The 13977-nt window shown below is 34.2% G+C and overlaps 2 protein-coding genes across 3 annotated transcripts; both read right to left on the reverse strand.

Moving 5' to 3' along the window:
* Positions 1-2421: 2421 nt before the first annotated feature.
* Positions 2422-7195, reverse strand: LOC102620015 (uncharacterized). Of its 2 annotated transcripts, XM_052432083.1 has the most exons (8): positions 6795-7195; positions 5793-5998; positions 5121-5412; positions 4063-4170; positions 3742-3788; positions 3341-3395; positions 2831-3072; positions 2422-2730 (listed from the first exon to the last, which is right to left on the reverse strand). In XM_052432083.1, the coding sequence occupies exons 1-8, from the start codon at positions 7023-7025 to the stop codon at positions 2613-2615; spliced, it is 1299 nt and encodes a 432-aa protein (XP_052288043.1). In that variant the 5' UTR covers positions 7026-7195; the 3' UTR covers positions 2422-2612. The 2 variants fall into 2 exon arrangements, with proteins under 2 accessions (XP_052288043.1, XP_006486961.2); XM_006486898.4 differs by lacking the exons at positions 3341-3395; positions 3742-3788 and having other exon boundaries at positions 6795-7189.
* Positions 7196-11356: 4161 nt separating this feature from the next.
* LOC102620300 (probable indole-3-acetic acid-amido synthetase GH3.1) lies at positions 11357-13736 on the reverse strand. Its single transcript, XM_006486899.4, has 3 exons — positions 13285-13736; positions 13093-13194; positions 11357-12950 (listed from the first exon to the last, which is right to left on the reverse strand). Exons 1-3 carry the CDS (start codon positions 13602-13604, stop codon positions 11573-11575), a joined length of 1800 nt encoding a protein of 599 aa, XP_006486962.2. The 5' UTR covers positions 13605-13736; the 3' UTR covers positions 11357-11572.
* Between the last annotated feature and the right edge of the window lie 241 nt (positions 13737-13977).

Genomic DNA, 13977 nt, shown 5'->3' on the forward strand with positions numbered 1-13977 from the left:
TATTTATTAATATAATATTATTTAGTACAAAATTAATATTTTCTTAGAATAAACTATTTATTATTATTAATTATTAATATTAAATAAATAAAGTACTATTATTTTTAAAATAAATATAATAATATTATATTATTAAATAAAGATATCATATATTAATATTTATTAATTCTCTATTAATATAATATAATTATTTTTAAGTAATTTTAACTTATAATCAATGCAAATTATTATTTAGTTAAATATAATAATAATATTTAAATAAATATAATATTATTTATTTTATTTTATTAAATATAAAATGGGTGGAGCCCACGGAGTGGGATTCCCAATCCTTCCCTAATTAGTTGAAGTAAACACTGGAGTGGAAGGAATCCACACTCCTCACTCCCACTCCAGAAAGTAAACACAGCAATAGAGTCTAGCCTCAATTCTTTTAGTTTTACAAGAGAATCTTTAGTTTTCGTAGTCTTTATCTATTAACTGTTTGCCACTTTTGCATAGATAGTACGGTGGGCACTATTTAGTTTGGTTCGGTTCAGTCCTAGAATCGAACCAAATTGAAATCAAATGGTTCATGAATTTATGAACCAAATGCGAACTAAATTATAGAACCGAACCGAATTAATTTGGTTCGGTTCGGTTCTGTTATGTTTTTTTATCCTGTATATTCATTATTCAATAAAAAAATATAATATAATAATACACTATTAAATATTAATACAACAATAATCTTAAGTCTATAAATTAGCAAACAATAAACAACATAATAAAATATAACAATAATAAATTAACATAATAAATTCTAAAAATAATCTATAAATCTATAAATGATAATCAATATAATAAAATCTAACAATAATAAATTAAAATAATAAAGTTTAACAATAAAATAAAGTGTATGCTATGACAGATATAATATCATGTATTAACTAACAAACATAAATAAAAAAAAGAGATAAATTCTTAATTATTTTTTAATTTTAATTTTAATTTTTTCTTGAACCATTTGGTTCGGTAATTTGGTTCGATTTTGAACCAAACCAAATATAAAAAAAAATGGTTCAAAGTTTCTAAACCATTTGGTTTTTTGCTCCGAACCAAATTGCCATAATACGGTTCGATTCAGTTCAGTTCAGAACTCGAAAAGACCTCAAATTCTTTTTTTTAATTAAATTTGACTCAAATGATGTGTCATTAATTGAGTGATTGATAATTTTTCTAAGATCCAAGTGAATTAATTGTATTATCTCACCAATCAATTGATGAATGCAACATTGTTTGGATAATTTTTTGAGACAAAAAATTTTGGAATGTGTAACACCACTTAATTAGAAATTGAGAGATGAAAAAGTCTTTGGGGGTTAAAATGTCAAATTGTTGAAGTTATATACATGAGTCAAATACACAGTGTGTGTGTGTGTGTGTGTGTGTATTTCCCCTTTTTGACGCTAGCTCCACATCCTGATTAGCGTCAAGAAACTCCTAATGTTTAAAATATAACAAATTAAAATTAATATTTTATTTCAGTTAAACTAATCTCTTTCTCTTCTATAAGCTCTTCAAATGATAGGAGCTGTGTATTAAAAAAAATTGAATTGAAATTACAGGTCTAAAATTTTCTTTTTTCTTTTTTACTCCGGCTCTAGCTATACCTGACACCTCCGAAATAGAGTCGAGGCTCTAATATTTAAAAACATACAGACACCTATATGAGATATTTGTTATAGATAAAATACAACAAATTAAACTAACATTTCAGGTAAAGTAATCTATTTCTCTTCTAGAAGTCCTTCAAAAATAATTTCTTCTGAAAGAATTTAATAGAAATTGAAAAACCTCTTCTAGAAGCCTAACAACAATTCAACTTCTTTCTACTCGCATCTCTTTCCACTCATGCGAGTAGGATACAAAAACCGATTAATCTCCCTGATGAGGAAATTTAAATCTTGAGAAAATACTCCACGTTACCTCATTCTAATTTTCTAACATTTTGGCTCCATATTACCATTAAAACAATGTTAATTTGAATTTAGTTCCTTTGGCTGGAAACAAAAACTTTAGTCTAAGCTCTATCAAAAAAAAAAAAAAAAGTACTACTAAATATCAAGAAGAACGAGAGAAAGACGAGAAAAACTACAATTTAAATTGTTGTTTTACCTCCTCTCTCTCTCTCTTCTGTCAGCTTTTTCTCTCTCTCTCTTCTCTCAACACAAGCTTCATTCTCTCGTCTTTCTCTCGTTCTTCTTGATACTTAACATTTCCCTTTAGGTTTTTGTTTTGTTTACCTTGGTCTTCTAATTCGCATATATTTCAATTGTTTCCTTTGCCTTTTGTATCGTTTTAACCATAGCAATGATCAAGTGACAGTAATAAGAAAACGTTTTCTAGGGAAATAGAAAATCTTGTTCCGAAAGCAGGGGAGAAAAAACAATGTGGTTGCTCGCTAAAAACAAGAGAAATGTATCCTGTTATACACTAATGTACTCCTCATCAACCGCAGCTTACGCGGCCTAAATTTGTACATCACTTCCAGCGTCTTGGAGAACACACTTTGTATGCAGCAAAAAACAAATGTATGTACAGATGGAAGCATTTGCAATGGAGAGCAACTCTCAAGCAACCTGCTCATTGCCATGCACATCATTTTCGGCGTCACTTGTCAAAGACAGAAGTTCCATCAGCTCCATTCGGTACTCCAGCCCTCTAAGATAATGTCCTAACAGCATGCACCTGACAAGGGAAACAAAGAGCAGATACCATCAAAATCCAAGTTCCCAAAGACTGTTTGAGATAAACACACTGCAGAAATGATAAGAGAAAGAAAGGTAACCAGAAAAGAAGGCGTGCTAGGTAGTCCCGAGTTAATGAAATCTGCGGCTGGAAGTGGAGCGAAGTATTTTCAACAAGTTCAGCACAATCTTTGCTCCAAATATTTACCATTCCAGTTGCGGTGTTCTCCAGTGGAGGAACCTTAGAATGCATCTTAGGAGAAAGGGTTGCAAGGAGACCATGAACCACAGAGTGGATTGTTTCTTTCAGTTCGGGGCATGTAGGCTCCGATAGTTCAACCACCTGTTCATATCACAATTACTAGTTCTAGCACATAAAAAAAAAAAATACCAGAAATTTGTTGTGAAGAAATGCTTCCATGTGTGAGTGTAAAAGAAGTTGGCCAAACTAGTATGGGATTATGGGAAGATGCAACATTGAGCAAGAAAGAGCCACATAACAGAACTTATGTTATAGGAGAAAAAGTTTACTAAGAGAATTGTCTGACTATATCCCATACAAGAACAGGTTGAAGATGTAGAAAAATTGATGAAGATCATGTCAGTATAACCTGATATTTTGCACTAAGCACGGCCAACAGATAAACCAAAAGCCATACCTTGTCCCTAGACAACCATGGACATGAATTAGACTAAAACTTAGCAGCATAAAGGATTAAAATTTAACTGAAAAGACAAAGGAATCAGATAGTTCTAGATTCATGGGCTTATGAATATAAAGAAATCAAAATGTTATAAGCTGCTTCGCACTACTCCTCTAAGTCATTAACTTCCACGTGCATTGATTAGGCAACAAGGACAATCACAACTTAAGTTACACGTGTCACAAGCAAGCCATCTTATTGAATGTTAAACTATCTGAATCCCAATTGTAATACTCCATTCAATTTCTTAACAAATCGAATAAGGAAAACTCAAAACCTTACAAAATACTTGGAGTTGCAATGCTTACCATTCCAGATTTTCTTCTAGTAAAACAACAAATATCAGGAAAATTTTCTAGATCAACAGGTTCAAATAATGAATCAGTAAGACAAATTCAAGTAAGAACAGTAAAATTTCCAGCAGGTTACTTCTCACAATTATCCTAAACTAGCATTAAAACACCCAATAATCATGACAGTTTTTGTAAGCGTATTACTTCTCTCCATTGCTGGGGAAGAAAAAGACTGAAGAATAAAGTTTAGTCATCGAAAAATATACAGAGAAGAAAAGGTTAAAACAGTGTTTCTCATGAAATATGCTCAGTAACGTTTAGAGAACTAAGGCAAACCTTTTCAGGTTGTAAAGACCTTAAGTAGTCCAGCAAATCATTCTTTTCTTCTCCAACAAACTGTTGCATTTGAAGAGCAGAGCTTTTCCTCTTAACTTCACAAAGTTCCTTGAACAAAGCAGAAAAAAAAATGTAAGAAAGCAAAATAAACAACACTGCAGATAGGAACAAAAATAAAAAACAATTCAAAACAACAAAACATTACAAATGTGCGTACAGGGTTGATCGGCTCAGGACATTTTGCGGCAGCACATACAGGGTTGATCGGCTTGATATCAACAAATGAAAAAAGTATCCCTAATCATATGATAAATAAAGATGATAAAAGAAATTGGCACAACTCTTTCACTTCATGGAATCTGTTCCAGAAACCTCAACAGCAGAAATATATTTTTGAAAGAAAATGAGACAGAAAAGAAGTTGTGTGGGGTTGCTAGGTGGTTCAAGTTCAACTGGTAAAACATATTGGCGAGGAACAAGAGATTTTGGATTCAAATCCCTCTAACATGGGTAGCGAGGGACTCTGGTTCCATTAATGCAAAAGTTAAAAATGAGAAGGAAAGAAAAAGACAGAAGGTGTGTGTTTGCGTCTCTGAGTGTGTAAGAGAGAGTTTTGAGGGTGATTTGAAATAGAAAAGCCAAGTATTGCGAATACATACATGAAATAAAAAAACTACAAACAATACAATTACTCATCTACAGTAAGATGCAGATGGACAAATGTTATTGAGATATAACAGTACAAATGTGCTACCCCAAAATATCCTAAGGTTCTAAATATTTCAGCGACAACAACATATTCATCACTGACAAGAAAAATTCAAAACTTTGCTATCTAAGCAAATAGTCCATTCATACGACTCAGCTAAAATAAGCTTTGCCATAGCTAAAAAGTAAAGGCCACGTACAAAGATGCACTTTCTCCCTTCATATATTCTGAAAGCCACATCAGTTATTCTAATGAACATATTAACTGATTAATTATGAAATTGAACAAATTAACAAAACGAATATGATGGTCGGCAACCCACTAACGGAGGTTCCTTGGAATGACGTACCTTTTTAATAGAGGATAAACGAGACTGCAAATTAAGAATATATTGTTGAACTTCAGGGGTCATTTCACCAAGGCCTTCAACACAAATGTCCTCGTTTAAGTCATCAACATTTTGTTGGAATTCAGATGATAACTCATTTTTTCCAGAAAACTCATCAATGTTTTCCCTATTAAGCAACATCCCATGCAAATCAGTTTGGGAACATTCTGATGTTTGATTTTCACCATCTCCTTCATGTACATCAAGATTTCTCTCAAGGCAAAGCCTATATTCAGCATTCCTCAATGTATACCTAAAACCAAAGAAAAAAAATACCATTCCTAAGTCTCAAATACGTGATCCAGTGATTTGTGGAAATTAGTAAATTAAATACACTTGAAAATAACTAATGATACATGAACTCTTAAAAAACTTGAAAATGACTAATGATACATGAACCGTTAAACAAATTATGCTCAAAATATCAGTGTCACAAAATCCATTTTTATAACAATTACCACAAACAAAACTGACACGAGAGTGACATGAATTGGTTAAAAGAAAAATATGGATGTGCCAAAATCATCCCAAATAACCACGAAATCAGTACTTCTGTTCTAGTCTCATCTCTTGGGAAACCAAAAGAGCATCAAACATATTGCAGAATGTATATGAGATTGAAGATGAACTTACCCGGTCATCATTGAAGACACCAATAACTTAGAGAGAGGTTCCCACAAAGCCTCTATAAATACATGAAACCGATCAGATGGAAGTAAACCCAACATGCTTGAGATTGTTCTTTTCATGGCATCCAAGGTAGTGGGTGGAACGTCCTTTTGGATGAGGGTCACATCTAATGGTTCTACCTCTTGTATCATACTTGCTAGCACCGATTTCTATAAGAATAAACAATCTAGTGTCAAGTCCAAAATCTACCACATGATCATTCTATTAAAGCATATAAATGAAATCATATCTGAATATATTTATGTACTTAAAGCTCATAACAATTCTGAGTAGCCGAATCGAATAAGTTCTGATCAAAATCTTCATGTACACGTGCTTTTTCCCATCACAATGCCTTACGTCAACATTCCAATTTTCAAATCAGCAACTCAAATTATTCAGATTTAATAACTTGAAGCTAAACTTGAAACTTTCCTCATCAAAAAATTCCATCCATCAAAGCTAATCGAATTAGCCTAAGAACGTGGTCGTACATTATCTCAGCAACTAAACATTCAATTGCAGCTTAATCAAAGCTAATGTTAATAAGGCTCTGCTCCGATTTACTGTCTAGCAGCTGTAGCTTAAAGTGTTAGGTAAACACTTGCAACTGGCTGTCCGACGAAAAAGCTAGATTACTTTTACTACTTTGTCAAAATTATTATTTACCAAACACCATCAACTTTCACTTCACGGCTGAAGCTTCAATTTTCCAGCAACCAAACGGAGCCTAAGTGATTATTCAGGTTTGTCTAAACTTCAATTTAATTCGTTTAAATATTCGCTATCCAAAATCATCAACTAAACTCAAATTCCAAAAATATTAGTAAAGAACGAGCAGAAACACGAAAATTCTATGCATTTACTCATCAACAATGCAAACCACGAGCTTCAAACAATTCAATTAGCAATCAATCAATCAAGTACAGCTAGAAATGGTAAACCAAATATAGAAGCTGAATTGACCTTTGTTGATGAATCAGGCAACGGCGAATTCAGTTTTGAGCAGAAATCATCGAACGGAGATGACGACGATGACGAAGATGAAGACACGGCTAAGCTTCGTGATTTTCGAGGTTCTTTCGCTGTGAAGCGAAGAGGAGAGAAATTAGAAGGAGACGGAGGAAAACGGCGGCGTTGAGGAGGTGGTGAATGAGAAAGAGGGAGAGACGAGAGGAAAGAGAGTAGGGTTGCCATACGAAATAACAACCACTACTTCTCTTTCGTCTCTCTGATTGGCTTCTCGATCGTACTCCCTCTGTCCGCGTTGCGGGCCGGGGTTGCCCCGTCACTGTGGCTGCGACCACAATTAATCCCGAAGGAAGAAAGCAAAATCGAAACGCGAAGTCGAGAAAGCGAAACGACGAGCGTAAGTAAGTTGGATTGTTGAATGGCCCCAATTGATTGGCATATGGACCGGAAATGCTAGTATTTCCTACAAAACCGGATTCGGCCCATCTTGGAAGAGTTCTGTTTCTATGATCATCCATCCCACACTGATTGTCAGTACATCCCCTAATTTCTCTTTTTTTTTTTTTTGGATTTTACGTAAAATCTCTTAGTAAACCATTCGACACCCCTATAAATTTCTAAAAAAATTTAATTGAAATTTCCTAAATAACTGAAGATAAAGTAATCTTTCTTTTTGTATTGAACAAAAAAACTCAATTACATACATAAATAAATTAAACTTTAATAATCTTTTTACACAAACTCCATTTCATAATTTACATATATATCTTAAATTTTCATTTTTTTTTTTTGAGAAACTTTTAAGAATTAAGAATTATGAAGATGGAAATTATGTGACAAGAAGAAAATAGTTTAATGGTTTAGGATTTGTATGCATTTATAAATCAAAGATGCTTGATTTTAATTTGCGGATTAGTATTTTATAAAATAAGCTAGGTACCTTAGGGAATAGAGTTCGAAAAAGGTATTGTAAAGATTTTTTAGGGCCGTTAAAAGCTCCATTCAAAATCATCTGATTCTCATTCTATTAGCTTTGGTTGTGCTTAGAAATACGAGAGTGTTGCACATTAGGCTTGGCTTTGGCTATTGTTTTAAATTTTTATCAACCTATACTTCCTGGGTAAGAAAAATGATAAAGGGACAAATTAACGTATATGACCGGTCGTTTAAAGTATTTCTTAATTATTTTTAATTAACACCGTAAAGTCCTATTTGGGATTAAGGTGTTATAAGTTTTAAACTACAGCTGCTGTGGAAAAAAAAACTACAATTATGAAACAAAATTTAATAGTATATAATAAATATAAATTTTAAATAATAATTTTGACAAAATAATTAAAAATATAATAGATTTTCCATCATACAAGTGAAAAATATACCAACGTAGCTTTCAAGCTACAGCTGCTGGTGTTTACCAAATATTTTAGTGCTGTAACTTTTAAGTTATAGTTGCCCAACCTCGATCACAAACATACCCTAAATCAAAGTAGATATATCGTTATTTTTTGTCATTACTTTGTCAAATTCTTTTGTCTAAAAGTTAGAGCTCTTTGGTAAACCAATATGTTCTATGGATGCGTTTGGTACATTGTATTGTATTACACTGTGTTGCATTATTTAATGAAGATGTATTATATTATGTTTTATTGTATTAACATTATTTTATAAGAATATTATACAATATTTGATATTACACTATACTGTATTAATTTAATATTATATTAATTTGATTTATTTAAAATTTTATATGAATTATTAATATATAAATATAACATTATATAATAATATAATAAAATATCGTATTATGAAATAAAATGATATTATAGCATAATTTATTTTTATATTTATTTATTATTAAAAAAATTAAAAAATAATTATTAATATATAAACATATTATTAAATAATAAAATAATAAAATAATATTACCATATAATTTATTCTTATATTTTATTTATTATATTATTATTTAATAATAAAATAATTATTTAAATAAAATATTTGCCTCATTAGGGCAAAAGCTTTTGCTTGCCACCGGATTACCCAAATCCGAGGGAACCTTGAGTTTGTGTAATGCACCACAATGAGCCCCTAAATTTAGTCAAACATGTTATTGGTATTAAGTTAATGTGAACATAATTTTAATACCTCATAATTCAATTTTCCGAATACACCCTATGTGAATAATTGTCCGACATAACACATAAAAAATTACTCACGAAATAATTTCTAATTACATGAGTGCATATTAATTGTTGGCCGTTAAAAGGGATACATGTAGGGTCAAGGAATAAATTTCTGAAAATTGAGCCTTAATCAGTATTGCCAAAAACATTTTAAATATTAATTTCATTTTAAAATAAGGCTACAGCTATATTAGAGTTCACCTATGGTGGAGCGCGAATCTCAACTACATACGTAAAGTTATAAAAAATATAAAATTTATTATAATTTATTATTTATTAACTGAGATTCGTGCCCGTTAGGTGGATTCCAACATAGCTAAAGTCTTCCAATAATTATACACTCTTTTTAAGAGCTAGTGGCTGCAAACGGCTCATGATAACCCTCCACTAATTCACGTTTTTCATAAGGTTTTACCTTCTAGTCAGTAAACTATATTTTCAGTGAAAGGCCAACTGTGAAGCACTATGTAAGTCATAGGAAGTGATAAAGATTAAAGAACTTTCTTGAAGGACTGCAATAATAACTAATACATGTTAGCAAAAAGAAGTACATTTACCTTTTTTTGCACAGAGAGAAGTCAATTTAATGGGGGGGGGGGGGGGGGGGGGGGAAGGGGTTGGAAGTTTACACTTTACACCCGACATAAGAACATCATTGTCGTAAAGAAAAAAGGTTATGAAAATGAAATTACATACTCATTCGACGAGCAAAAGGGATAATTACTCCATTGAAAGTTGTTCTGTATTCAACCTTGGCTGGCTGATGATGGGTTTTAGCATTCAAGACTTTTAGAGAGACTGCAAATTAACCCAAAGCATAAGGGAAGGAAAAAAAGATATTAATGGTTAGACAAGTTAAGGCATCATAGAATGATATTGTCAAAAAATCAATAGCATGAAAGTGATAACATATCAAAGTTTGTTGTGAATGCAATGGATAATTTGAGAAGTATAACAAAAAAATTTTGGCCAATATGTAAAAAAAAAAATTGCTTATACCAACATATAGTGGTATGATAATCTCTCTCTCTCTCTCTCTTTAACACGATCTATAGTTACAGTACTTAACAAATGATGATGAAGGGAATAAAAAGAAAAAAAAAATTGAGAAGCATCTAGTAGTGGGATGGTAAATTACTTTCCTGTGAGTTCTTTTGAGTGTATAAATGGAGTTTCTTTTGAATAATATATTAAAAGTAAATTCAGACTATCACAAACTCGCATATGTAAGTTTTGTTATCACATAAATATAATTAATTATAAAAGGTTTTTTAAAAGAGTAATGATATAGCCACAAACTCTTATACAAACTTATTTTATACAAATTGATGTGACATGATAAGATTTATTAAATTAAATATCACTTGACCCATATGATTTATTTTTATTATTTTATATTTTTATTCAACCAATAAATTAATATTACGTTAGTTTGTACAAAATAAATTTATATGAGAATTTGTTTGACATTACTCTTGTAAAATTAATGTAATTGTAATTATTAGTGAATTTATAACGTAAATATTAAAAAAAATAATTAATGAACCAACAAATCAAATCAATAGTTCCTTTGTTTGACAATATTAGAACAAACAGCTAGTTGGCCATGGACATGGTTGTCTCCTTTTGCCAGAGTACAGGCCTACTTATTCATGAATAACCTCTAAAACCGATATATAAAAAAAGGCTAATTATAAATGCATATAGAGTGATGGATAGCACAGACCTGCGGAGCCGTCTCAATCTCAAAAACACCTGCTTTTAATGAGTCATTAACCTAATTATGACATTTTCCGAGCAAACAAGAGATTTGGGACAATCCAGATATTTCACTTGAAAAAACCCAACATATTAATTATCAAACAACTGCTTGTGTCGAGGTGTTTGCTCGTAGTTCCAGGGATGCTGCAGCCACCATTCAAGCTTCAACAGCTTCTGTTAAAACGAAAAACAAAAGCTGAAAGCTGAAAGAATCACGATTCACGTGAGTGAGCAACGCAAACTTTTATTTCCTTTAATTTCACTGTAGCTGTGAATCTTCAACCCCACATCTGAGTAATTATTCAACTCAGATTCCAGCTCAATTGCCGGCTCAGTCGCCACTTGAAGATGATAATTGTGATAAGGATTTGAATTAGCGGTTACGTCATACTGAAGTAAACTTATAAAACACCCTTTTTATCTTTTATAAATATATTTTGATTGGTCATTTTATTCTAGGCTCCCCTTAAATCTGTGTGCGCCATTGAACCAATTGAATTATTAAGCATATAAATCAAATCCAGTAGGAAGGGATAAGTATGTCCTAAAAAGGAAACCTTCTTTTTGCCCCCATCCACGCCATTTAATAAATCTTGAAAGCAACCATTCATGGGACAAATTAAATCAACTCACATTGTTTCCACTAACTTGACCAAAATACATAGCCTAACTCTTAAAATAACTACACACAAATTAAGGATATAAAATTAAGAACCCGAAAAAGATAATTAAAAAAAAAAACAGAGTCTCTCTAATTCTATTAAACCCCCCATGACATGAGCCCATGCATTGACTTCATGTGGTCGGTGCCAAATGATCATCATCAATTCACCGTCTTCTTTCAGGGGTCCAATGCGGCAAAGCCGGGCTAAAATGCGCCGACACCGTCCTGGAATCGAGCAATTCGACAATGGGTGTAAAGTTAACACATCTTGGAACCTTGTACTGATTGATCGAGGCCCCTCTTGATATTGCGTAATCCATCAGCTCCTCAAACGTTCCATTTCTAACCACGCGTATTTCCAGTGGCCCAATTGAGTTGTCAGCCACGCGTCCCTGTCGGTAAACTGAGTTGAGACATTCTTCCATGGCCAAGCAGCACTGGTTCAGGACTTCGTTTGTTGGAGAATTGGCAGAGTCCTTAATTAGAAGTTCCCAGTATATCACGTAGTGACCTGGGATTGTCTTTGTATTCGCATAGCTTGTGTATTCCCCGACGCTGGTGTTGAATTCTCGGAGCAGTCGGGACGCGTTGTCGATGGCGTTCTGCAGTTCGGCCTCGTCGGTTTTGTCGGATTCAATGCTGAGTAAGACGTTCTTTCTTCTGACGAAATGGAACTGCGGGGCTGAGTTGTGGAACCCGGTCACTCGGAGGATGTCCCCGACTCGGTATCTGTACAAGCCGGCGTAAGTTGTGATCACAAGCTCGTATTCTTTGCCCACTTCGACATCGACAAGGTCAACAGGCTGCGGGTCGCTGCTGGTCAACCCGAATGAGTCTGCAGGCTCTTGGGGAAGAAACTCAAAGTAGGCCATGTTTGGCATGATTGTATAAGAAACCTCTGATGGCCTGCATATGGGGTTAAGATTTAACCCAAAGTAACATTCTGATGAAGCATACATGGTGCATGCCATTGGCAATTTGCCTCCGCTGTAATAATCAAGCGTAGGAATATACTGTGCCATTGCTCCAGTAACAATGACATCAAGATACTTTGTGTTAGGCCAGATTCTTGTGATAATTCTCTCCCAATTTTCCTTGGAACATTCCATTCTGATAAATTCTGCAAGCTCCGGGTTAGGCTTAAGAGTCTTTCCCAAGCAATCTTTAATTGAAGGGTCAGTGATTTTCTGGTTCACTGTCCCGGATTCAATATCACTAGCAAGAGCTTGCCAGTGAAGCTGAAGAAATCTGATGGCCCTGAGTAGGCCAGAGGCAAAAACTGCGCCTAGCCTGAGAACTTGTTCACGCTCCAACAAGCCGCAAAGCATTTGTGCGTACATGCTCTGGAACGAGTCAGCGCAAAGGATGGCCTCGTTTGGGCTTGTGTAGACATTGTAAGGGTCATACGGTCGAGTCTTGAAGTGCTCACTTTTGTAGTAGCTGGTCAGCACAGGGCGAGCCAAGAGCCCTCCTGGGGTCCGCGTTTCGGATTTCACGAACAAGAAGTAGAGGGCTTTGCCTTTGTCCAAGCCAGGCACATAACTGTTCCATTCCCATAAAATACGCGATTCATTAAATAAGGCACACATGCATGCATGCTTGGATTCAACATAAAGCACATGAAAGTAATACATTTACACGGTTATTCTTTTTATAAATGTATATATAATTTTTTAATACTTACAGATTCATCACTGGCATTAGAAGACTGTACAGAAGCTGGCGACGATCCAGCTCTTCTTGAATCGTTGGCATCAGCTTTCTTTCACCAGCCGAAGTCCCAGAACTGCAAATAAACGCAATTTTTAATTAGCTTACAATATTTTTAATTTTTTTAAAATCCTGCGTATTTGAATGTATTATGCACCCTACACACCTGGTGAGGAATTCGGAGATGGGGTGAGCTGACAAGATAGCAGAACGATCGCCGTTGGCAATACGTTGAATTTCAGGCTGAAGATCTTCGTATTTGATTATCGGAAGCTTTGACTTGAACGTTTCCCTGTCAGTTGCTCCGCCGAGTTTGTACCGTTTCAGGTATTCAACGTCGGCGTTACGGCTCAAGATTTCGGCCAGGACCTTCTCTTGAACCGCCTCGGCATTTCGGGTCATTTCCTCAATGAATCTTAAAGCTTTTGCATCTTTTTCACATGCTGGAGGGCCGAGTGGTGATGAAAGTGCTGAATCGACGGCCATTTTAAGAGAGCTTTTATGGAGTGAAATAGAGAGATTTGTTTTTAATTGTTTTTAATGGGTGAAATATGAGTTCTTGAAGAAGAACAGAGAGGAGTTGTAGTTTGGCGTGACTATGGAGAGCAATGAGTCGTTTATATAGGAGGAGGGAGCTAGTAATATGCTGCCACGTCACAAGACATGTCAGCTTTGTGGGGCCCATCATTGTGGTCAAAGACAAAGAGTAAGGCGGGGGAGTTTGGAACGAAGCAACTGATGGGACAGGGACTAGAAATTTTGTCTTGACTACTGGTGTCGGGAGAAATGGGGGACAATGGGGACCCACACCACGTAGACATGGCACGAAAGGAGGCAGGCATGTGGGGTTAGGTGACCT

Source organism: Citrus sinensis, chromosome 8 (genome assembly GCF_022201045.2).
Source record: "Citrus sinensis cultivar Valencia sweet orange chromosome 8, DVS_A1.0, whole genome shotgun sequence".
In the NCBI taxonomy this organism is placed as follows: domain Eukaryota; kingdom Viridiplantae; phylum Streptophyta; class Magnoliopsida; order Sapindales; family Rutaceae; genus Citrus; species Citrus sinensis.